The sequence below is a fragment of the Hyposmocoma kahamanoa genome, unplaced genomic scaffold (assembly GCF_003589595.1).
Source record: "Hyposmocoma kahamanoa isolate Upper Pololo Valley unplaced genomic scaffold, ASM358959v1 102, whole genome shotgun sequence".
NCBI lineage: Eukaryota > Metazoa > Arthropoda > Insecta > Lepidoptera > Cosmopterigidae > Hyposmocoma > Hyposmocoma kahamanoa.
The window spans coordinates 18857253-18884914 of record NW_020653337.1 but is presented as its reverse complement, the minus strand read 5'-3'; the positions used below and the strand labels follow the sequence as shown (position 1 = coordinate 18884914).

At 37.4% G+C, this 27662-nt stretch overlaps 1 protein-coding gene across 3 annotated transcripts in view; it reads left to right on the top strand.

Annotated features, from left to right (window-relative positions):
* Positions 1-27662, top strand: part of LOC113231578 — a 216983-nt gene that overhangs the window by 136294 nt on the left and 53027 nt on the right. For 2 of the 3 annotated variants that reach the window (XM_026465937.1, XM_026465927.1), the window contains exon 4: positions 1859-1917. In XM_026465937.1, coding sequence (XP_026321722.1) covers positions 1868-1917 — 50 coding nt within the window. In that variant the 5' untranslated portion in view covers positions 1859-1867. Of the gene's footprint in view, positions 1-1858; positions 1918-6871; positions 6933-27662 lie in introns of those variants that run through there. The other variant, XM_026465948.1, reaches the window with a different exon arrangement.

Here is a 27662-nt window from a genome sequence, read left to right as displayed (position 1 = left end):
TAACCTAATGGTTTGACCTACCACCTCTCCAGCAGAGGGTCATGGGTTCGAAACCGGACTCGTACCTTTGAGTTTTCGGAATTTATGTGCGAAATTTAACTTGAAATTTACCATGAGCTTTTTAATGAAAGAAATCGCAACCCTCGGATAACGTGTGAAATACCCTAACCCGCATTGGCCCAGCGTGAAAGACTATGGCCTAAACCCTCCCCTGGAAGGGGACCCGTGCCCAACAGTGCGATGTATAAATGGGTTCGTGATGGTGATGTAATATAGAATAAACAGACAATTTTTGTCATAAATGTATGTAACCCTAATGGAATTACTAATTTATTGAATTCTTCAGTGAGACAAAAGACAACAAAGTACAGACAATAACTACCACTTTAAACGACGACGTTTATATTGGAAATTTTAACAATTAAACATTTCGAGCTCGTCAGATATCTCGCTACAGAATCTCTTAAATGTTATTTATTTAAATTAATATTCTGTTAATGTGAGCAACATTTTTCATCAGGCCAGTGGGCCATTAAATATGGAACGAAAATGCGTTGGGGTTGGGAATGAATGAAAATTTTAAAATTAGTGTTCTGTGTGCATTCAGATAAATTCACTGCAGGCTGTAAGTTCTACCACACTCGTACATTTCGTTTCAGATATATTTTTCATTGCTCTTAAAATAATATTTCACATCACTGACCTACTATTTGGAAAGTAACATAATTATTAATTTAAGTGATTAATGATGAATATTACTTTTGGTGAAATTACAGGCACATGGGACTTGTCAACTTATGTGTCAGGGTGACGGGTGCAGTGACAATGCCTCTCAAATCTTTGCGATTTAAAGCTCTGAGTGGCACTGCAAAGGTTATGCACAGACGTGCCGTTTACCACCAGGCACACGACTTGTCCGTCCCGTCACTTGGTGCAATAAAAAAATTACATTAGAGACCGCCTTGCCAACGCACAGCATTGACACGACATCCGCGTAACCGCGATGCAACGCTAGCACGGCGTATAACCGTCGTTTGGCACTATTCAGCAGTCGTTTAGTGCTGACGTTGCGTCTACAAATTACTTAGGGATACTACGTTGCGTCGCCGCCGCGTAGACGTCGTGTCGGTGCGGCGCGAACGTTGGCAAGACGCTGACGCTCGAAAGACACTAGGGGTCTTTTAGGATCAGATGGAGTAAGAGGATTACCAGGGGAAGCGGGACCAGAAGTCTGAACTAATATAAATAGTTTAGCACTATTGTGAGAACGAGGGGTTACATTATCTTTAGGCTCAATTTGTACATATGTAGATACGAGGCCAAATGTTCCACTGAATTCTCGCGCATGTTTGAGAATGCTCGCGCATTCCGCGAAAGCTTTTCGCTCGTATCTAGTTTGTACGTTACGCAGTTGACCATAAAGTTCATTATGCAATGTACAATATTGTTAGAAAAATGCGCTTCCATTCCATTCCGTCGCAATATAAATTGTGCTATAAGGAATACCATGTACTGTTCCCTCTTATACCATCTTTTGGGGGAAGAGACAAGGTACCACAATTTACACTTTATCGGCAAATACATCGTAAGTAAATATTGGATTTAGTGTAATGATTGTTAAAACGTTAAATCATGTAAAGCTGATAAACAAATGAAGTCAAATGCGCACTTATTTTTTAATAAAACAAAGGCAAGTTTAGTGTACTTTAAAATTTTTTTAAGCAATTATAAGACTTTATGTATTCTTCCTAGAGCTCAAAACATTTGACTCAGAAAATATGTTCCTCTTACCCCACCTGACTGTATATATACATTTTGTTATACGAATTCTCTTATTTACTTTTTTCTTCTGTTTCAGGTATCTGTGATGATTCAAACTAAAAAGGAGCCCTTCCAACCACCAGACCGAATGTCCAGGTTAGACAATTTTAATTGTTCATATAACTTATGCGTCTAGTGCAGTTTGCCTTCTGCTCTCTCCATAAAATATTTGGTGCTGCCTCTAGAACTGATTAACTTTTATCATAATTAATAAAATACCATGGGACGGACGGGTGATACATATACCTACATTTACATTAGAGTTACAATGAATTTTCGGGTCTTATTGGGTATTACGGCGTAATATCGAATGACTATACGTCCAATATATATCTATATCCCGATATATGTTCATATTATAAAGTTCCGCTTTGATAATAACTACATACAACATAAACCTACATTTCAAACAAGAATATTTTTCTAGAGAAATTTATGTCTTGCACGACGTTATTTTTCCCCTGTTGCCACGGCAACAGTGCCAGCCAGTATTATTGCTATATGGGGCCAGCTACACCCGCTTTCCGTATTTGCATGGCTTTTTTTTTGTAATATTATTATACTGCTCCACGAGCAACGGAATCAGCATTTTACGGCTTGCTTATTCCTACTTACACGTTGCTATTTATTTCACTTTTCCTTTTATTGTTTTATAGCCCGGGAAATTTATAGAACAAATCCAGAGCACTTTAGTCAGTAAAAGCGATACAGGCGGTGACAACCACTTTCTAACTGGTATTATATTATTTATTACATATTAATTAAAGTAGTAGTATTAAGTAAAGTAGTAGTAGTAGTAGTAGTAGTAGTCATATTAATTATACCTTCTAATAATCTCAGTACAGAGTACTAAAAAAACCGACCTCAAAAGTACGTGAAATTACGTCTATTTGCTAAGTTTCATTGAAATATCCCCTACTTCGCCACTATACAGGACTTGATACTGGAGATATAAATAGGTTCTCACTACGACACTACTCAAAGTATATCGAGAGAAAAACGCCTTGAATTGGAGAAATAGCAAAATCAACTAAATAATTGCTAAAAGTAATTGCTCCTAAATTAAAGTTAGGCGCTATTTATAAAAATGAATCTTCATGCGTGAACAGCCACCCTTTGAGGTGGTTGATTTTCTTTAAAATAAAATGGGACCACTATGGAAATACCCCCTTTCCAACAAAAAAGAATCGAGAAAATCGGTTCACAAATACCGGAGTTATCGCGTAACATACATACAAAAAAAAAAGAAAAAAAAAAGAACATACAGTCGAATTGAGAACCTCCTCCTTTTTTGAAGTCGGTTAATAAAAAATGGAAGTGAATTAATTTGCTGCTCCGTGAGCCCAAGCAGTGCAGGTTAAATCGTGCAAAATACCTGCGCTTGTATTGAATTTCTTTTTGTACAGTTTTTGAAAAAGATTTTATTAATAAATTAAAATAAAATTAACACAGGCGTAAAGTAACGCCTGAATCTAATTATATTTTCAAGGTGCCGAAGAAAATCTTTAATGCTTTCTGCCAGAGTTCGAAGTGATGATTATGGTTAATAATTGTCACGATAATTATCTTAATATTCATGAAATTAATTTGAACATCAAAATGCTACCACCATCAATGCCGTGTCATGTGTTTGTATCCGAGACGTTAACAAATACATAATTTCCCCAAAGATTGTTCTTCGTGTTGATTTAGTTTTCTCAATATTTGTCATGTCAAGTCAAAAATAAAGAGCCAAAACTTGGATAATTATCGGATATATTATAACATGATAATTTGTCAAACATTTTTTTTATTGCCTTGATAATTTCGAACCCTGCTTTCTACCACACCGTTTAGTATTTACAAAAATGCTATCCGGAAAACGGTTACATGCCACTAGAGCGGCATACATAAAAAGCCCGTGCGATACACATGTCGGCAAGTGTGGCCCGGATAATGGTGAGATCGCGTGCCCTACCAAATTATCACCCTCGGCTCCATCATTCAGGCATGTAGCCTGAATGTGCTTGAATGGAGGCCCGCTAATAACGCTTGTAATCCACTTAAAACTTTATATTCCTGCCCCTTCACGTAATATAGGACGGCATGCAATTTTATTGAATGGTTTCATTTTAGGCGCGAAGGGCTGTAATTTTATACCATGCGAAAAAATGTTTTATGTTATGTACCTATAGGTACACACCTACGATAGATGCTACGTTAAATAATAATAATAAATAATAATAAAAATGAAAAAATATACAAATACGGGAATATCGTCTCTCCCATTTAAAAATTCAATATTAATATTTTAGGCCATGGGAGAGGCGAGAGTCTAAAATACATAGATATAATAATAATACCGCCTCTCCCATTTAAAAATTCAAATTTATCTTTTAGACCTTGGGAGAGGCGAGATTCTCAAATAGATATAATAATAATAATAATACGGCCTCTCCCATTTAAAATATCAAAAGTAGTCTTTTAGGCCCAGGGTGAGGCGAGAATATCAAATAGATATAATAATAATAATAAGACAGACATCCACGCCAATCACCTGGTCTCAAACTAAGGAGTTCACTCCGGACATTCGTCCGGAACCAGTTGAAAAAAGGTTTTTTTTTTTATAATACCAAGTGACGGGATGACCAACTCGTGCGCCTGATGGTGAGCGACACGTCTACCCATAACAGTTGCAGTGACACTCAGAGCTTTAAATCGCAAAGACCTCCGGGGCATTGCCACTGCGCCCGTCACCCTGAGACATATATTGACAAGTCCCATGTGCCTGTAATATCACCAGGACCCGGAACACAGTAATGCTGATATTCATCAGCGTAATCAGCGTAATTGACATTTTTCAATGGAAACAAACAATGCCAAAAACTCGAAAGTTACCACTTTGCAAATACGTTAGTTATGAAAAGGAAGTAGTACCCACAATGCTAACCGCTAAACCACAGTGATCGTCAATTATGAAAATATTGCGGTGTTTAAACGATACGTTAATATTGTGTGCTGATTCTATTTGGTTTGTATTTTACATTTTTCCGTTGCCTTCCATGTTGCGATGTTCGGAGGCTATTTCCAGCCGTCCCCAGAACCAAATAACTCAGGAGACAGACTATTTAACCGCCTCTGACTCGGCGTTGTGTCGGCTCGCTTGGCACCACCCAGGGGTCACGTGTAGGGTTTCTTCGGGTTCTCTCCATCGGACGCGAGCAAGATCCAACTCCCCATTTTCTTACTAATACGGGTCGTTTTGCTTTGGTCGAGCGACAGGAACACTGGATTTACTTTAGAATTTATTTTTTTACAAACGAAATTAATGCCATTTTATAAATGTTTACTATACGTCATCCGTGTTCTGTTTAGTTTAATTGATATTTAAAAAAATCATTAGCACATGTAAAGTACATATTGAATACAGCGGTTTTCCGTTTATGTCTTTTTATCGAACACAACTCTTAAGATCGAAATCCTCTATCATTACATTTTTTTATAATACCAAGTAACTGGACAAGCTAGTCTGGTGGTAAGTGACACGCCCGTCCATAACAGTTGCAGTGACACGCAGAGCTTTAAGTTACAAAGATCTGACGCGCATTATTACTGCGCTCGTCACTCTGAGACATAAAGTGTCAAGTCCTATATGCCTGTAATTTCGCCAGCTCCCTTACCATTCAAAACTGAAACGTAATGCTTACATTACTTCTTGGCGGCAGAAATAGGTGAGGTGGCAAAGCTCTACTGCTACGAAACTAGATTGATTTTATGCACAATTTACTTGCTTTAGTTGAATCGTTCAGAAATAGACCTCATTAATTTACAACGGGGCTCTTTGTCTACCTATCGCGATTAAACAAGGTAATTTAGAGTTGCAAGACACTTCGACACTGAAATATTTGCAACTGGCCATCGATCACGTGCTATCTCGAGTAGATCGCTGATTAAATTGCTAAATTACAGCTTTTATTTAGAAGTCTGTAGAGAAATGCTCCTTATTCATTAGCAGGTAAATCTTTGTCAGCGTGAAAGCTGTCATTTCCAACGCAATTCTAAAAATTGCAGCCTCGCAGTTCAGTTGAAATGTTGTTGTCATCTTAATTTATTCTGTCTTTAGATTTGAATGTCTTGTAAATATTTTCGGGTACCTTATAATTCATTTATATATCTGAATTTCAAAGCGACAACCAACAAAACAAGATGGGGTTGAATGCATTATTTATTTTGGAAACAGTAAGCTGACGCTGCATAATTTCATACCGTGAAACAAAAAATACAACAAGCTATATTTAGCGAGAGTTGAAGGAAGTCGTTGCTAAAAAAGAGGAAATGAAATGTCACTTCTATAATAGGCTTCTATAAAACCTATTTGAGTTTTGAGTGATAATAAAATTATACGTGATGTTTATCTACAATCAAAATAATTAATCATTTTTAATAATAATAATTCATTGAAAACACAGGTTATATAGAAGCTGACATGTACAAAATAAGTACAGTTTCACTGTGTCCGGCCAAACAGTAGGCATACGAATATTGAAGGTAATATATACATTCACCCACATGCACTTCGACAGACTAAACCACGTGTAACATGTTTCATTTTTCAATAATGGTACATGGACATGGATTTTATTAAGTCGGTCAGGATTTGACCCATGACCCTTTAAATAAAACTGAGCCAGGGTCAATTTTAATGGTGATTAGTTGTCAAAGTAATATAGTAATATGAATAACGTCGATAACTTCCAATGTCAAAAATTAGATAATGAATGGGATTTATCGTTTAAAAATTCGGACACTGTATAGTACATTTTATTAGTCAATAACTTGTTTAATTGTTTTTTAAATAGCATAAGGTTTTTCTCAGACCTTAGTGCTTTCGGTAAATTATTGTAAATTTTTGGCGCCATTATAAAAATACTTTTAAGAGTAGAAAAATGGAACCTTGCATGATGACATAAATCACAATTTTATTTTCGATTCTGTAGTTATTAGTAGCCCCTGCGCATGTGTAGGTGCGCGCGTGCGTTGTCTGTGCGTTAACCCGCGTATGTTTTTGCAGGGCGCGGGCGTGAGATGGCACGCGCGGGCATGCTGCATAGGGGCGGTAAAAATGGAGCCGAGTGAGTATTTAGCGACTTACTGTAATTTGTAGTATAATACTCAATAATATCAAAAAATGAGTATGTGGTTGCTCCATTGTACATTATACAGTTTAGGTTCTCGCGGTGGTATTTTAGGTGTTGAGTAGTTGCAGACAATTTTCAGTGAAATGATAAAGGTTGGAACCAGAATGAATTTAAAATTTAATAAAAGCTCGGAATAGTATACTAAAAGTTTTGAATACACACCCAACCAATCAGAAGGCTACATTATTTGCAAGAGCAAGACAGATATACTGCTATCTCGCAATGACCCGTGAAATTGCCGCGCAGAAGAAATGACCGTCGCGGCGAGCTGACGTAACATATACGGCTACACAAAGTATCCTAGTATATTTTTTGTCTATAAATAGTCGGTTATATCCTATGTATATAATTTCCTAGTTAAATGTCAAAATAAAACTAATAACTTACATTGGCTACTTAAGTGTATTTTGCAGTCATAGAGTAATACAGCAATACTTTTTCTTTGAATTTAATAAACTTATTAAATTAAATAAAGCATTAAGAGCCAAAACACTCCGCGTTAAACACGTGACAGAATTCATTCCCTAAATGCAGTGAGCTATACCAGAAAAATACGACTATGTTAGACCGTAAGATAACAAGATGATAGACCACTTGTCTGGTTAATATCCCGAATAAGAAGAATTTACTACCAACCATTGACGTCATATTAACACAAAAATGTCGCCACAAAATATGATTTAACACTTTATGTTGTTTGGATACGAGACTCCAAAATCACTTTACTGACATTATGTTATAATATGATAGCATTTTGGACATGAATTATGTTCCATTAAAAAAGAGAACATGAACAAGGTTATCAGAAAACAGTTGTTTTGTATACGAACATTAATTACGTGTGCACTTTATTTTCGAATGCCGCAATTTTCCTTGCAATAAAGCATGTAGCTCAAGGGTTGTTAATTCCTATTCCAATAAAAGACACGTGTTAGAGTGGTTATTTTATGCTCACCATAAATAAGGTGTTATAAATATAACTTGCAAGAGCAAGACGCGCGCACGATTGCCCTTATCACGGATTGCTTGCCGAGGGCGCGGCGGCCGCGAGGGGCGGGAGAGGCAGGGCCTTTGGCGGGCGGCAGGTGCAGGGCAGGTCTGATAGAGCAATTGCTTATTTTAATATTTTTAATGGCGCTCGCCTCAGACTTCTTTCACGTCTTCAGTCGAAATTAATTATAAAAAGAAATTAACAAAAACGACAGTCATAATGTTAATTGCAAACACGTACGTACTATCCACCTGTCTCCTGTCAAAATCTTTATGACACTGATAATATTAAATAAATGATTCTATTGTATTCACACCACATAATGTTGATTAACACATAAACACAATAGTACCAAATCAGAAATATTTCACAAGAAACGACTCTTAGAAGACTGGGGGCAATCTTAGGAAAAGTTTATATTGAACAGTTACAATTGGAATTGGAACGATCTTGTTAGTGCATCCAGAGCGAGCAATCCGTCTTGTCGGCGTCGTCCGCGCCACCCGTGCAGCGGCAACTTCGCAGACGACTCCCGGGCGAATACATTGAAACGCTGCTTTGATTCGGTTACTATTCATTAGGGTTGTCACTTGCAAAACTCCAACACATAACTTCTGTTCGTACGAGTAACGTATAAATGAAAGTTGTTTATTATAGTGATATTTCACGTATAACTCTAGAAACTTTCGATCATTGAAAATTTTCCACAACGTCGGTAGAGAGTTGGACAGTGTCGGTTAAGTTACTTACCGCTGGATCCAGTGCAACTTTATCATTGATGCCCGGCGAGCCGGAGGGGGAGCCCTCCCTCAGTTCCGCTACATTTTCTCACCTCCGCACGCTGCTAGTCTAACTTTAAATTGTTTTGCAGCACTTCGTCATCCAAAGAACTTGATTCATTTGTAGATTGCAACTTTTAACGACTACCTCATTTGAATCTCATACTTTTGTTCCACACGTTTCACTATATTTCAAAAGAAAATAAAATCAAAACAGAATACAGATAAATTTCGTACTGCCTATACGTGAATCTCATGAAAGACCAAGTAGCATATACGTTCGTCGGAAAATCATAGTTTCAATCTCCAGGGGACCGGCGAAATATTTTAATACAAAATGAAGGTGGCGTAGGGTTGTTGTTCTTGCGCATAGCGGGGGTGGCGCGGTGGATCGCGGGGTGCCGCAGGGAGCACGATATTTGATTTCATCTCCGACGGTGATCCGTCACGCACGAGGTCTTTCGACTTCCCGCCTTATCATAATATGACACTAGTGACGTTTCCGCGGTTTTACCTTCTGTTACGCATAAAGTATAAATCCTGTTAAATTACGCATCCTTGTAGGCAATCAAAAGAGTACAGTGTCTGAGGGTGGGTGGTGATATTTTGCGAACAAACTTGTATACAAATTGTGACTGACAAGCAAACCCACGCTTCTTTTACCGTATCGCTTTATATTAATGAAATTTGTAAATATGCCTCTAAAGACTTCTGGCCGTATTAGTTACTGAAACAAGTTTTCTTTTCTTCGTTTATTCAGATTTTATTCAGGATTTGTTGGTTGCAATTTTACTATATTGACTTTCCAATATTAGAAACTCTATGGAACCATAATTTACGCAATATGTGGGGGATATTTATGCAAACGACTCCTCGCAGCATATTCGTAGAATAGTAATGAATATCTAGAAATGGGATTTTATTCTTGATTCGAGAGACGATTTAGGGTATTACTGAACCGACAACTTCCTATCGCGACGCCCATCACCTATTATACCCGGTTTCGTAGGCTGTGAATTATGTTCGGCATAATACCACACACCCTCACAAAATACTCGGAAGTTATAATAAATTCAAATCGGCCTACCTCAGCCATTAAGTGTTGTTAAATTTTAATATCCAAAATGAAACATAACATGAAACTGGAAACATATTGAGTGATACAAGAATCTCTTTAAGTTTTAGTACTTCAATGATATCAGTTTCACAGTTTCACATGAAGCTCAACTACTAAAAACTAAATGCACCTTTTTTAGTAGCATCAGAGCATCTTGTGAAAACTTTCGTCCACGGGAGTGCTGCCATCTTACCTATTTCTGCCGTCAAGTAGTATTGTGAGCATTACAGCGTTCCTGTTTTGAAGGTTAAGGCTGCTGATGAAATTATAGACACTCAGGACTTGTGAAGTGACGGGACGAACAAGTAGTGCGCCTGGTGGTAAGCGACACACGCCCGTCCATAACAGTTGCAGTGCCACTCAGGGCTTTAAATCGTACACAGTACGAGAACACAGTAACGCTCACATTACTGCTGGGCGGCAAAAATGCGCAAAGCGGCAGTACCTCTCTATACGAACTCTTTCATAAATAAGGAGCTCTACTGTTAAGAAATACCACGTTATAAGCATATCTCCTGAAATTCGCATTGATCAAAGATGTAAAGCAACTGTATCTGAATCAAGCTTTTGGACTTAAGAAAGCAATAAGTCAAACCCAGAATACCCACAAAATACGTTTTGCTTTGGAAAATGTTTCGAGACAATTTCCGATAGTTGTAAAGAGAATTGTCGCTGCGGAATAGAGTCATACGCTATCCACGTCTACATTCCTATGCTTCGTAGCATAGGAATGTAGACGCTCCATTGTTGAAGTAAGTTAACCTCGTAAAGATATTGTTCATCAACTATCCATTTCAAGACAGTATTGTAATATACAACTTACAACCCAAAGCGTCCCTAATAAATCAGCATTTGCCTTTATACGGTGAGGAAATAGTTCCCATAACTTTGATTGGCCTCTCACAACGCTCACCTTCGCCACGTTTGTGGGTCAATGCGCATTGTCCGAATGCCGACACAATGCACACATATAACATATTGCACACAATGCCAGTACCATTGCATATTTAGACAATACAATAATGTGGTGCCGGCCAAGCATGGTCAACAATGAATTAATAATTACCTGCACTATACTAATTAATTTCATTTGAATAGACTCGCATCGTTCTGCCAATATTAACGCGATGTAATATTTTCAAGTCTTTTTTTTAACTTTGATGAATCGGTGCGATTTTTATTGCGCCTAATTTAACAAAAGAAAGGCAGTGCGTACTTCCGTTTCTACTCTGTACAGTGGTCGTGAAGTCATACAGACTAACAGAGCTGTGGTGAACCTCTTAACCCGTTCATGGACAGTAACGGTTATAAAAATAAACCGTTACTTATCTAAGTACTATAATATTAATAATAATAAATAGCATCAATATACATACATACACATAAATATTTACATAGATAGTGTATATAAGTCCTGTCATTTTTTAACGCGGTACTATTGAAGTACTATCGATGAACGGGTTAAGACGCCTACGTCGTCGTTTGAAGGTACTATTCCCATAGCGATCGCCCGATCTCACATTTCAATAAAGCATTATAACAATTATTCAAGTCATGTTGAAATCGTCAGATTCAGTACAGAAAGTAAATGGCAACAAATTCAAAGCAGCAATAATGCGATTGGCTTTACAATTTGAAACGTCGAACGCACGAGCAGCGAAATGCCAATTTCCTTCGAAGGGGCTTACGGGCTTATGAAACGGTTTGGTGATTTGTTTTAGGTAGATGCTTAATACGCTAGTACCGTCATATTTCAAGGACTTGATTCTGTTGAACCTTGACATGAAAAATGATATAAATATAATATTATTGTAAACTATAGGTACATTTACTCTAACCCAATAAGTAGCAGTAGAGGTCCTTATGAAATAGTTCGTCCAGAGAAGTACTGCCACTTAACCTATTTCTGCCACCAAGCAGTAGTGTGAACATTACTGCATTTCGGCTTAGAAGGTCTGGTGAAATTACAGGCATATGGTACTTGTCAACTTATGTCTCAGGGTAACGGGCGCAGTGGCTGAACCCTTAAGGTCTTTACGCTTACCACCAGCCACACATTGTTCGTCCATAAATTGATGTTATTAAAAAACAAAAAAATCTCGAAGCTTCCTCTTGTTTTTTTTGGTCGATCGAAATTACAAACATATATATATATATATACACATCGCACTGTTAATACAATAGTGTATTAACACAAAAAGTGTATTTTGTCAGTATCGACGAAAAACGAATTACTCGTTTCCCTTGAAAGATAATTAAAATGTTATGTGTAGGTTATAGTTTGTTACAAACAATTTCCTACTTGCCAAATATATTTAAAAATAAAAGAGAAAACATAATTTAATATTTTTGAATAAGGAATATTTTGGCCAGAACTAGCTCACATAAAGCGTGTCATATTTTGAGTTAAGTGGATATTTTTTAGTTGTTTCGTTCAATATTCCAAAGACAGTTTTACTGACGTGTAGAGAATCAAATTTTACGTCCAATAATGGTATAATTTTTAATTTCACATACTTTGAGTTATAACACTATTGTAATAGCAATGCGATGTATAACAATCTAGAACCCGTGGTAGCCTAATGGTTTAACCTACCACCTCACATGCAAAGGCTTCGAATCCAGATACGCATGACTGAGTTTTTTGGAATTTATGTACGAAATTTCATTTCAAATTTACAGTGATCTTTTCGGTGAAGGAAAACAACGTGATGAAACCAGCACATTGAAAAAGGTTCACAACATATTATTAAGATTTTTTTGCGAAATAACTCCACTATGTTATGATTATTCATTGATTATTACATATAGAAAAAATTTTCAAAAATCTCTTACTAGATGTCACTAGCTGTCACGAATGCCGAAAGCCAGTACAATAACAAAAACGCATAGGAGAAGTTAGGCAACTCAGTAATTTTACCTGTAGCCCAGTTGGTAAGAGTAATGCTACGGTGCAGCATGGTCGTATTAATACTCATAACAAGGTTCACAACCATCGGATAACTTTTGAAATCTCCAAACTGTGTTAGGCCAGCTTGGCGGACTATAGCCCAAACCCTAATCTGAGAAGAAATCCATGCCCAACAGTGAGACGTTGTTGTTCTTGTTGATATATCACAATTATAATAACGCACATAGTCAATATAACCCCGCACTAGGGAAAGCGTGTAACACGGGTGTCATGGACACACACATAGACAACCACAAATTACACCCAAATTCACGAGAGAAATACATTTAGGTCGTACAAATATTTCCCCCGGCCCGGGATCGAACCTGAGAGCTCTGCGTGGCAGTCCGGCATGGTAACTGTTCGGTCACTGAGACAGTTAATTGTCTCCCACTAGACTATGACCCGTCATAAACATACCTATTCCGTTTCCTGGTTTAACATCAATCTCTTCCTGCAAGCCCGTTTATTCTTGTTACTTGTGGGACGTCCTCCATCTGGTTGAGATATGTACGTCAATCTTGACCTTTTCCCACGTTTCTTTCCACTCACACACACCACACGCCCTGTCGATCGGAAATATATGTATATGAAATTTAACTATGTGACCATTTTATTTGGTTTTCAGTTACTTAATCATGTATAAAACATACACGCACTTGGTCTTAATTTTTTTTCACTTGTGCACTAGGGTTTTCACAATTTATGAGCCGATTTCGATTATTCTTTTTTAGTTGGAAAGGGGGTGCTTTTGGTCTCATTCAAATTTGGAGAAAATATTCCACCTCTAAGGATAGCCAATTAGGGAATGAATCCGGGTTTGTTTGATTTCGCCCACTTTTCGTTTACCCATTTCAATAAAACTTGGCAAAGAGAAGTAATTCCACAAACTTTTGAATTTAGTTGTTGTTATTATAAATTAGTATTTTATGCAATTGTTGCATGATGAGGGTTTTTAAAGTCGAGTACCGTCTTGATTTCATACAATAGTTTTCCCACCAATACTTATGTATATTTTACCCTTGACAATAAACTCTAACGAAAGCCATACAAACGCTACAAAACAAAAGACCAAAGAGATAGAATAGAAGTACCCGTGATTGGCCAAGTACCGCTTATATCGTTTCGATTCTCAAGACACAGTATATTTCTATCGTTGTTCGTCGCTGTGGATATCAGATAGACCGCTGTTCAATTTTATATTTCCGAAACGAAATAATATATAAAAATCTGAATACACCTATAGATAGGCCTTAGTTTGAATAATGAGATTGTGTTTATCCTCTTTTCGCTGTATAATCACATCGGACTCCGTTCTTCGGATGAGTCGATATTTTAACCAATCAGGAGGCAGTAGCGCGTTTGAGTAGCGTCATATTTTATATTGTTTTTAAATAGTTACTTTTTTCCAAATGGTTACGCCTTTATACTGTAGCAGTAGAGGTCCTTGAGTTGAGAGTTCATCAAATGAAGTACTGCCACCTTACCTATTTCTGCCGCCAAGCAGTAATTTTTTATAAAGCAGTAAGTTGGCATTATTGCGTTCCGGTTTTGAAGGGCACGTTGTACAGGTACATGGGACTTGTCAACTTATGTCTCAGAGTGCCGAGCCCAGTGGCGGTGCTCTTCAAATCTTTGCGATTTAAAGCTCTGAGTGGCACAACAACTGTTATAGACAGGCGTGTAGCTTACCATCAGGCGCACGACTTGTTCGTCCCGTCACTAAATAACATTATTAAAAAAAAACCTGTTATGTAACATTTTGAGATACTGTTTAATAAAATAATTTGATTTTTAATAATTTCAGCAAACATACCGACGTTATTCTGTGTCCAGGAACACAGTGACGCGTTTAAGGAGATTCTTTTAATTAGCAAAAATACGACGTTCTTTTTTCAGTTGAGTAGCGAGTATACCATAGACAATAGAATTTTGGTTCAAAACTTTATAGAGACCATTGTGATATGGTCTATGAAATTATAAAAAAGACATAATAATAACGCACACACTCAACATAGCCCCGTACTAGGGAAACCCTGTGTCGCGGGTACATGGACACGCACTTAGACAACCACAAATTACACCCAAACTCACGAAAGAAATAGATGTGGGCCATACAAATATTTCTCCCGATCCGGGAATGGAACCTGTGGCAGTCCAGCATGGTAACCGTTAGGCCACAGAGGCCGTTAATAAAAGATAGTTATAAAAACTTTATTCACTGCTACTATAAGTCACCGTATGTAACCGCTCATATGGTATCCGAAGTCTAACCACATCATGCATACGTGGTTAGCACACGATCTTTAAAAGTAAATACAACCGCTCAAGCGATCGTGATTCTTAAAGAAAATCCGCATTATAGATTACTTCTGCGTTGCGTTCAGAAGTGAATTAGTGTCCCGTGAAAGTTTCCGCGAGTGTGGTCCGGTGTCCGGCAGTGTGGGCGATCAAAGCCGGACGAGGGCCCTCCAGTCAAGAGCCCTCGAAATATCATGCGTTTGTTTTATATCCTCCAACCTGCAACCCTAGCCACTACATGTAATGGCAATTGGTATAACAAGGACCCTTTTTTCTATTGTCAAAATAAGTAAACTTCTCAATAGCAAACACATTTCTAACGTAAAAAATTAAATTAACTCAACTCTATTATGTCATCATTACTGATCAAAATTAGCAGAGTATATTTACCTAAATTTCAAGTAATACGCATAGAGTGAATGATACCCCTCTCTGAAATCCCGAAATGGAAAAATAGCAAACGATCACATTAAAGTAGTTGTATTACTTTATCTTATTTTATTTAATCAGCAAAATTTCTACAGCGTTTTTACAAATCTCTTTACAAATGTACTACAGGCAGTACAAAAGCCAATTACAAAAACTCACTACTTATACAGAATATGTGATATGGTTATATTGGGTAGAAAAATAATTAAAACTAGTACTATAAGAAACAGCATTCATGACAAACTGTAAATAACTAATATAAATTGTCGTGTATGTGTGTATGGACTTGTGTGATGGTGCGTGAGTAATCTGCCTCCCTCTCTTTCCTCAAAACATGTGCTAGGCAGGTAAAACACACAAAGAAAGAAACCGCTCGCATCGTTAGGGCTTACTAGTCGGCTTACATGGCGCACGATATAGACGCAAATAAAACTGCTTATGAAAATAAGTTAAAATAAATAAAATGGTGATATAATTTATAAATTACTAATCACATAAAATTACAATTTTTTTCTAACTGTCATAGCAAAATGCGCTCTATTTGTTTAGGTCTTACGTTTTAACTTAAATGAGCGTCCCGGGCACGCGGGCGAGTCTGGCTTGAATTTGGTCTACGCGGCGACCCGCGCGGTTGTATTATTCAGAGGAATTTAAATGTTGGTGCCTAGTAAATAGAATTCAGATTCACCATTAATGTACATGACGGCATGGCGGTGGGCGATCGCCGCGCGAAAACTTTCTCCTCGTGTAACTGGACGCTAAGGGTGCTGGTGAAATTATGTCTCAGGGTGTCAGGCGAAGTGGCAGTGCCCCTCGGATCGATGATGTTCATGCTCAGACGTGATAATAATGACGATTATATATTATTTTACAATAATTCATTTGTGGTTGATTAGTCATACAATTAGAACATAATATATACTACAGTAATACATAAATATAAGAGTTCTATTTTCGTACATTGAACAGACAGCGAATGCCGTCGTAATTCAATTAGTTTTGCGGAATGGGCCAAGTAGGTATGCCGCTCTGCTAATTATTTACAGTGCCTGCCCTACATTAACATCTTGCAGCCCGTTTAACTTGTTTAACAAAAAAAATTCAGCTTCAGGTCAAATTTCGACTATTTGGCACAAAACCTACGGAAGATCATGCGCCCTCGGTGTAAGAAGGCCAAAATTGCAAAATGATAACTTTTCAGATCGGGAGAGAAGTTTAAACATTTTTCGAACAAAATTAGTCGATAAATAATTTATGCTTACATAGGAATGTTACATAAATATTATACCAAGGCTACGAATATACTTACTTCTTCCCTCTTTCATAACCCGTCCATTTTATTTCTATAAATGTAATATATTAAATATTAAGTTTATTTTATTGGTGGGACGAACAAGTCGTGCCGGTTGGGAAACGACACGCCTATCCACAACAGCTGCAGTGCCACTCAGAGCCTTAAATCGCAAAGAACTGCCTCTGCTCCCATTACTCTAAGACATAAGTTGAATAAAGCCCTATGTGGCTCTAATTTCACCAGCACCTTTAACCTTCAAAACCGGAACACAGTAATGCTCACGTTACTGCTTGGCGGCAGAAATAGGTAAGGTGGTAAGTAAGTACGTACGTAAGTACTTCCCTGGATGAACACTTTCACAAGAAGCTCTTTAGCTACTAAAGTTTCTACTAATGTTTAGAGGTATGACGTTATTCTTATTGATACATATATGAGAAAAATCATATTAAGTGAGAAATTATAAACATATCGAGTTCTTAGGTTTTCGCGATTGTTACACATAGGATTTGAAAGTATTTTTTCGAATCTAAATTGCGTATATTTATTTTTTAAACAAATAACGTTTTGGGCCCTTTAGACATCCTATGCTCACGGCTGACTGTAGTAAAGTATAGGTTGAAACGTTGGTTTGTTTGAAAAACAAATATACGCTCTTTAAATCCGAAAAAAATTGTTCAATTTCCTAAATCATAAACAATTTTGCTATTATATTATAAAAGTGTTCATCATCCGCAGCCAGGTGAGATTCAAAGTAAGAGATGCAAATTATGTCGACTCACCGCACAGCAATTACAACTTTAAACTGACAAACGATCATGTTCCAAGTTCCCTTCACGTTTTAACTTAGTTTTCTTAAGATTATTTTCGTTATTTAATGCAGGATTTCTTTATTAAATAAAATTTAGACGTTGATTGGTGGTAAGGATCGCGTCGTAAGCTAATGACATAACAAAAATGAAATCAAATACTGCCGTAACTTCCAATTTGAAAACACGATGTTAAAGTTCAATAAAATTACTGAATGAAGCCAATACATGTGTCTATATTCTCGTTTCTTTTTATGATACGTAGTAATGGGACACATCTGTCCATAACAGTTGCAGTGCCGCTCAAAGGGCACTGCCACTGCGCTCCGCCCGTCACCCTGAGACATAAGTTGAAAAGTCTCATGTGCCTGTGATTTCACCAACCACCCGTCTACCCTTCCAAATCAGAACGCAAAACGGCAGGAATAGGTAAGGTGGCAGTACGAACCGGCTGGACGAACTCCTAAACAAGGAGCTCTATTGCTACGATATATGGATAACTAAATATTATGTATAAATAAAAATAATCACATTATTCGCAATGAGACCCATTCAGTCATTGACCTACCAAAGTCAATGCATTTAGATTTTATATATATATACGTATATATGTAATAGGGGTTAAAGTATGAAATTGCCGATTTGTACTGAAAATCTAAATTGTTTATTTTTTAAATTTTTAACAAATTTATTTAATCAAAATAGTTGCCATTATTATCTATACATTGCTGCCATCTAATGGGAAGGTTATTAATGCCTTTGCGATAGAACTCCGACGATCTAGACTGCACAAACTGTGTGAAAGCATTTTGTACTGCCTCCTGGGAAGAAAACTTCTTGTCACGTAGATAATTGTCCAAATCACGAAAAAAATGGTAGTCCGTTGGAGCAAGGTCTGGTGAATACGGAGGATGACGAATGGTTTCTAACTGCAGTTCCTGAAGGGTCAAAATGGTTTCTCGTGCTGTGTGAGGTCTCGCGTTGTCGTGGAGCAATAATGGTGAAGATCGATTCATGAGTCGGGGCTGTTTTACTGCTAGTTTTGTCAACATGGTTCGGAGTTCGGCACAATAGACATCTGCCGTTATTGCTTGACCAGATCGGAGAAAACTATAGTGAATAACACCATGCTGAGACCACCAAACAGTTACCATTACCTTTTTATTGGTAAGTTTTGCTTTAGGACACTGTTGTGGCATTTGACCTGGGTCAGCCATTGCATTTTTCTTTTCCGGTTATCATAAAGAATCCACTTTTCATCACATGTTACAATTCGATCCAATATTCCTTCATTTCTGTACCGGTTCAACAAGGCAACACAAGTTTCAACACGCGTTTCTTTCTGCAGATCAGTCAAATCATGAGGCACCCATTTTTCGTATTTTTTTATTTTATTGATTTGACGCAAGTGAGTCAATATTGTGGGTAAGGTAACGTTAAGCCATGCCGCTAATTCCTGGGTAGTTTGACTAGGATCGGCTTCCACTATCTCTCTTAATTCATCGTTATTCACCTGTGTGGGCGGTCTTCCTCGTGGCTCGTTCTTTAAGTCGAAATTTCCATCACGAAAGCGTTTAAACCAAAATCGCACGGTGCGTTCATTAGTAGACCCCTCTCCAAACGCAGCATTGATATTGCGGGCTGTTTCTGCCGCGTTAGTTCCGCGTCGGAACTCGTATTCAAAAATCACTCGAATTTTCGCAGTATCCATCTTTCTTGTCTAAATTGAATAACAAAAACAATTGAAAGTCGATATTCAAATGTTTCAAATTAAAAAAAAAAATCACAGAAACCATTTGAAAAAAGTTTCATTCGAAAACCTCAAACCATGAAGATTCTATGAAAATTCAAAGAACCTATTGCAATAAAACGGCAATTTCATACTTTAACCCCTAATATATATTAAAAAACCAAAGTACCTGTCGTTAATCAAAATTTTGGAATTGAGTAAACACGATTTGCAATTTAAAAAAATCTAAATGTTGTATATATATACAACAGTTGCAGTGCCACAGAGCCTTAAATCGCAAAGATCTGAGGTGCACTGCCTCTGCTCCCTTCACCCTGAGACATAAGTTGACAAGTCCCATGTGGCTGTAATTTCACTAGCACCCTTAACCTTCAAAACCGAAACGCAGTAATGTTCACACTACTGCTTCGCGGCAGAAATAGGTAAGGTGACAGTACTTCCCTGGACGAACTCTTTCACAAGGACCTCTACTGTTACTAAAGTCTGGTTTAATGTGCGACAACGTTTAGTGACTATCACGTAAAACTAAATAACTAAAAATAGCGTTAAACTTGATTCTGTGAACGGATTTTTCCGGTGTCTGACAAGGCGAACACGCCACAAATTCATCTTAAGAGTATAGAAGTGTCCCGACAAAATGTTCGTAATTGTGCGACAAACGTAAATAATGCGAGCAACGGGCCCATTGTGACAATTTGCTTAGGTTTCGAAATTGCCTCGTGCAGCCAGTCCCTCTGCTGCGAACACTGATGTTGGAACTCAATGGACCTAAACTTTCTTCATAATGCTACGTAACTAAAATACATGGCCTATAAAATTATCTACGAATTGCAACAATACTGTAATTTTCTTTAATTATTATATATTCTTTATTGTACAAAGAAGACACGTGAAACACACGTTACAATGGACATATACAAAAGTGCACTGTACTTCTGTTTTCATTCAATCAATCAAGGATCGTGCAGACAGCAGACAGAAGTTGAAATTCGGTATTGATTTCCAGACAGCGCCTTCCATTTCATAATGGAGCGTAAAATTTAGATTCGACGGTACTGATCGCCCGGACAGTTTCCAATCAGGGTGGCGACTGCATACGAGTGATTTCCGATGTCTGATGGCAATTTAGTTATTGCCTGCCACCACGATTATGTACCATAGATGAATAAATCCATATGCAGTTTTTCAGTCTATGGTCGAACAATAAATTTTCTCAGCTCTATTCAATAGCATTTGTAGTAAAACGTTCTGTTATCCGTTACCTAGAAATATTTTTTACGGTTCTCAATTCGACTGAACTTTGTTTTATGTGTATGTTACATTACTCCTCATGCAATTACTGCGGTATTTGTGTACCGATTTTAATGGTTCGTTTTTTGTTGAAAAGAGGGTACCTCACTATTGATCGCATTAAAATTTGAAGAAAATAATCCATCTGTAGGGGTGGCAAACCAGATGATGAATCCGGTTTCGCGCACTTTCCGTTAACCGATTTCAATAAAAGTTGGCAAATACATGTAATTCCAATAAAAAGCCGATAAGCAAACTTTTGACGTCAGTTTTTTGATAAAAGAGATAATTATTATCGGTGATTTACAACTGCACCCTTGGTGTAATAAGACCATATCTGCAATTTGACAGCGCGCGCACGCGCACACACGCACGCACACTAACACACACACACACACACACACAGACACACACACAGACACACACACACACACACACACACACACTTACACACACACACACACTTACACACACACACACACACACATACACGCACGCACGCACGCACGCACGCACGCACGCCCGCCCGCACACACGCACGCACGCACGCACGAACGCACGCACGAACGCAAGCACGCACGCACGCACACACACACACACACACACACTCGATGTGAACGGTCAAAAAATTACTGAATGGAACCAATCAATTTATGTTCTTGTTCATAAATTTATAACTGAATATTATGTATAAATAAAAATAATCACATTATTCGCAATAAGACTGCTAACAGATTGACTGCGTGTTTGCAATTAATGCGTGAAGTCGTAATCAACTTCATGCAGTCGAGACCTCGACTGCATCGACGCATTAATCGCATGATGTCCATGTCGACTGCAGATTAACTGCACGAAGTCGACACCGACTTCATGAATAAGTCGAGATCGACTGCATGCAGTTAATGCGTGAAATCGTTATCACTTCAGGCAGTTACTGCAACATACAGTCAATCTGTTAGCAACCTAAGATCAATTCAGTAGTGCTTTCCCAATTCCATCGATTTTTGAGGTACGACATTATTTGGTTTCAAGCGCGATATGAAAGTTATAAAATTTCACATATACATAATATGTTTCATAAATAGTTCGTATTGTTTTTATTACTTTTATGTAATAAAAGCACTTTTAACATTTGATCACTTGTGGTTTTATCATACCAAGGACACGAATTATTCTACTTTATTGGGAATGAACCCTATTACATGCTGATTCATTTACGTATACCTTGTTAAATAGACTATAATTACAATGAATATAACGCTATCTTAAAATAATTACGGAACATTACGATGACAGGATATAGAAGCTCATTTACAATCTTCTAATTATGTTGTGCTATATTTTAGAAAAAAGTACATAATAATGTTCAGTATAAAAGAGAAGAATAAAGTAAAAAAAAATAAAATGTGAAAATCTTGTGGAAAAAAGAAATTCAACACGAACGCAGCTATATTGCACGATTTAAAACGTTAAAACACATAAGTCACGCAAAATGGCGCTTGTATGAAATTTATTTTTCGAATATTTTTCCAGTTTTTTTTCGAACCCTATAATGGCTTTGTGTTCACGAAATAGCAAATAAATAGATTTCCTAGAATTCCAGCAAAGTAACGCCTAAATCTATTAAAATATTTTCAAAAAATGTAATTTATCGGAGAGAAAGATTCCATAAAGTTTAAATATTCGCTAGTATCCTTGCCTGTCGGTCAATTTATTTTGGCTCGTGATGTTGGTTCACTTGACAGAGACGTAGTACTGCTATGTTCGACCTAAGGTCAATGTTTTTTTCGTATATGAGATCATCATTGACTAAGGTCAATTCAGTCGACCTGATATTTACTATTAGACGTAATGTAATTGATTCATTTGCGGTGATCAATCTCTTCAATTCCTTTTGTTCGTATATACAGTGGTATAAGTACTTGTACCAGTTTTTTGCCTTAATGAGGACGTTCTCTTTTTTCTGTCTGAAGCGAAGTCAAAGAAAGCGATGTTTCTCGGTGCGATGGTTTTTAGAATACTGAAAAAATGCTTCCTGGTTCTAATGATATTTAACAAAACCACAAATGGTATAATACTTTTATATGGTCTGGGATAGTGCAATTACACGTAACTAACATTAGATTATGAGTATCCATTTCGGGAATTTAGGGGCCAAATGAAATCCGCGTAAATATCGTGGCACTCAAATTTGCGTGATTTACGGGAGTCTATTGTTATCAGTCTGTAGACAACATAAATTAATGCTTATTGTACAAACATTTCAGTCGAAGCCATTGAAATAACAAAATAATAACGTGAAATCTTTCTCCTGTAAAATTTGGTTTCGTGCACTGTCGCGTCTTTTACTAATACTACATATGCGGATTTGCACTGTCCCCGACCATATGTTAAGTAAACGTCTTCTCGGATTTTCGAAATAGTAATATTAGAATAGATAACGTACCCGTAATAGCTTTCTACCCCGCCTTTTGTATAACACTTTCGGAAGGGTGTGTTATATGATTTACTAGCCACTTCCTTAATCAAGAAAGTGTTACAATGCGTGTAGGTTAGACGACGATAATATGGCCATCATTTTGTCTAAGTACAAATGTGATTAAATTAGAAAGTACATTAATGTTTAACTATAACTCATGTCATATAATTGAATAAAGCACATTACATGTACCTATTGCAGATATGAAGTCACCTACCCAGCTAAAAAGACCAAAGTGCAAAGAGGTCTTTAGCCGTAAGCTAAACCTCTTCTTATAAGGAGACCCATCTACAGGCATACATAGATCAATTACAATGACGTACCTATTTTGTTTATAAATAACTTGATTGTTGATTCACACAGAACAACTGTAACTAGATTTTGTCTACCAACTTCGTAGACAGCGCGGCGACTGGTTTTTTACACTCTAACAAAGCGCAGGTTCATGATACGGCACTACTGCGGATCTATAAAATTATTGCAAATATTATGCGGATAGTCCCACACCCCCTCGCCCCCGCACCTGTCAATTTCCATAATGGAGCGCTGTCGGCTTTTTGCTGACCAGCTGTTATTGTCGTATACGTGCATAAGCCTTTGTAAAGTGTGCATAGGATAAAGCGATTCAGTAAACAAGCGTACATCCATTGTGGTGCGCTGGAAAGTGGATTAATTTACAAATTCAATTATGCAAACGTGCATTAGCAGGTTTTCCGCATTATTTATACACTTTATACGCGACAAATCTGCCTCACCTATTACTTGAATAAACAAATAAGATAAGATGCGTTTATGCGAAGGTGATATTGGTATTTTAATGTTAACTAAACTAATTATATAACTCACATACGTATTTAAGTCGAATTTTCGCACGACTGATTTCAAACGAACGATTCTAAAATGTTTAGATTTATCGTCTCTGATTTGTAGGACAATTGTAAAACGTTCACTTTCCATATTCCATTGGCACTAATGAGATTGAGCGAGAAAGCAAAGGTATGCGTCGGGAATACACCCAGCCGGCGTGTCGGACGCCCGGTCGAAAGTGAATGTCCCCCTGCGCGCGGGAGTAGAGCCAGGGAAAGTACTCTCCCGGGGATTCCGGTATCAACGTTGTTATCATACACGTGTAATTGGGAAGCAGGGATTTTTTACCGCCTGCAATATTACTGGCCAGAGGTTTTCGGGTTCGTCCAATTTGCCGCTGTTCAGACCGTGGGCGAAATTACTTCGGGAATTGCCATTTATTAATATTACAAACGTGAACTGCGTAGGACTTGGCTCTTTAGCCAATGTTATTTTGTCAGAATTGTTTTTGATTAAATTATTTAGTGATTTGCTGGTTTACGGAATAAAGTTGCCTTTTGTAATGTCTTAATTATTAACTTAGCATGTACTTACTTAACTCAAGTTAGTGAATTCTGCGTAACTCTCTCTCTCTCTTAGTGAATTCTGCGTAACTCAATGAAACCCGCCAAGTGCAAGTCGAGCATGCAAAATTAATGTTCAATTTGTTTTACGATACCGTTTGCTCCTTTCATAGTCTGTTTTCAATATAAAAAATATTTTCAAGTGGGTATATGTCCTATATTTGTACAGAGTCAAGACCACGTCAAGCTTGACACTTAAGATTTAAATTCAACCCTATCCCGCTTACGATAAGAACGGTCCAAAGTACAAAGTGCCAAGCTTGACGTGCTCTTTTGCAAGTACTTTTTTAATTTACCCCCAAGAACTATAATTTCTTTTTCTTCTTATCGTATCGATAGCAAACACTGTAATTGTTGCCATCGTGGTCAAGAGATTTGCCAATCGGCGTATGGTATCTAGTCGCCGATTGTTGTCTAGGATGCGCGAAACGTACTGCGTTTGATGCGTCGCATGGGGAAGTTCCTTTCATTTCTTATAAAACTATAATTCCTTCATTTTTTCTTTATAATACCAAGTGACGGGACGAACACGTCGTGCGCCTGGTGGCAAACGCCTATCCATAACAGTCGCAATGCCACTAAAACCTTTAAATCGCAAAGATCTTAGGGCCATTGCCACGGCACCCGACAATATGAGACTTAAGTAAATGTGATGTACATTTACGAGGCCCTTGTTTATGTCAAAGTCAACTTTAATATAGTCAAACTAGATATCGTAGAAACACAAGAAATAAAGTAGAAATACGGCCCAGACAATGCCCTAATTTGGAATTTTACAGTCGAACGACGTTCGTATTAGCAGCCAAATCATTTAATAAATTACCGGATGCCGTTTAAGAATTAAATTGTAGACAATTTAAAATGAAATAGCATAATTTATCAATTCCTCAATGCTATTAAAATATTGATGATTTTTTTACTTGATAACATAAAATGTAAAATTTAACTATTGTGTATTTTTGACTTCCTATTTTCCGGACAACCTCTTTAAGACCATTTTGGAGGGAAAGATCGAGGGAAAGAGGGGAAGAGGTCAACCTAGGCGCTACATACATAGACCAAATAAAGTAAAACGCTGGTGTCGTGTCGTATGAGAAGGTCTGTAGGAGAGATGACTGGAAGAGGCTCTACCGACAAGAGTGTAACTCTTAAGTATATAAAAAAATCCGATTAAATTCCAGTTGTTGTTGTTTGTTTATGCTATTGTATTAATTTAACTTTAATGCACGCTACATCAAAAATGAAAAAAAAAATGGCCTAAAATATTCGCATACGAAGTTTATGGTGAAATGTCTAATATACTATATAAGACCTGCAATGTTAACTACATTTTTCAGCGAATAAATATTTTGTAATCATGTAAGTTGACAAGTCTCATGTGCCTGTAATTGCACCAGCACCCTTGCTCTTCAAAACCGGAAAGCAGTAATACTGACTTATATGAAGAAATATGCAAACACTGACAAATATGATCGTCTCCACATGGAGCCAAATAAGGTGTTAAAATAATGAACATGATCACAGTGTAGACGGTTTGCTTACGTATTTGCCTATTTGGCTCCTTTGATGTGCGTCGAGAAACCGACCAGCTCGCGGTAATGAGAAGTTTGGTGTTTGTTGTATATTTTGTGGAATAGGCAAAAATACTTTTCCATACCATACTATCTACACATGGTGGTTGTTGACCAAAAAGCCGCTAAAAAGTGTCCGCACTTGTAAGGCGTTAAAATCGTATACAGAGCGCCAAACTCCGCTTTAGTCTTCATTTGTTCGACTGACAGCGCGATGCTGCGATGACATTACAATTTAAATTTCGAATAGGTTGACTTGGGACATTTTTTTCGTGGTTTTTGTATTAGACCCGTCGTCCATTTATTTGTAAGTCAATGTATATATATTAATAATTGACAGGGCGAACAAGTCGTGCGCCTGATGGTAAACTACACGTACGCCTATCCATACCAGTTGCAGTGCCACTCAGAGCTTTAAATTGCAAAGATCGATCGAAAGATGACGGGCACTGCCACTGTGCCCGTCACCCTAAGTCACAAGTTGGCAGAAATAGGTGAGGTAGCAGTACTACCCTGGAATTAACTCTTTCTCAAGAAGCTCTACTGCTACTTAGTTTAGTTTACTTATATTAAATACACGAATACAAATAACCATGCGAATTGCCACCATGAAATAGCCCTGACTCAGCATAATATGATATTCATATATTTTTTGTGAAAATACTCCACTAGTTTGTTATCATTATTGATATTGACGACGACAAGCACATGGTGAAATTCGTAAGATGTGCTGAGTTGGTCTGTACCCCAATTGTTAAGAGCGGTGACCCCGGCGTTGCAACGACGAGATGCTGGTTCGAGTACAAAACGTATATCAATAACAATATATGTACACTCATTGACCCAAGATTCCTGGCTTCCCAAGCCGACTTTGTAGATCTTTTATTAATAAGCACATAAATGTGTAGAAATTGTAAACAAACCTAATCTTTTTCCCGTTATAAAATTCATTTTGGTACGACTTCCTGATCGTGTTATTAGTAAGTAACATTGTAAGAAAATTTTTAAGCCAATTTGATCTCTAACATTTAGTTTTTTCTTAAATGCAGAATACTAATTTCAACCTGCTACTATTGCAAAAGAATTGCTTTGCAAGTTGAGGCAGAGCATGATTCGAGTTGGCTATATCTTGTGTATATGTTAACCAGAATATTGGCAACTAAGTACTAGTTTATTGTTGAGGTTTTTTTTTGTAAAGAACTCCACTAGTTTTGATTATGCTTATTAACACAAAGATCAAACACATAAAAAACCTTTTTCTATCCAATGAGCAAAGGGTTAAGTTATCGAGTTGTCGAATTTTTTTAAATATAATATCAAGTGACGGGACGAACAAGTCTTGCGCCTGATGGTAAGCTACATGGCTATCCATAACAGATGCAGTGCCACTCAGAGCTTAAAATCGCAAAGAGAGGGGCACCGCCACTGCGCTCATCAGCTCTTGCCTTTTAAGTTTAATAAATATTCAAGATAGACT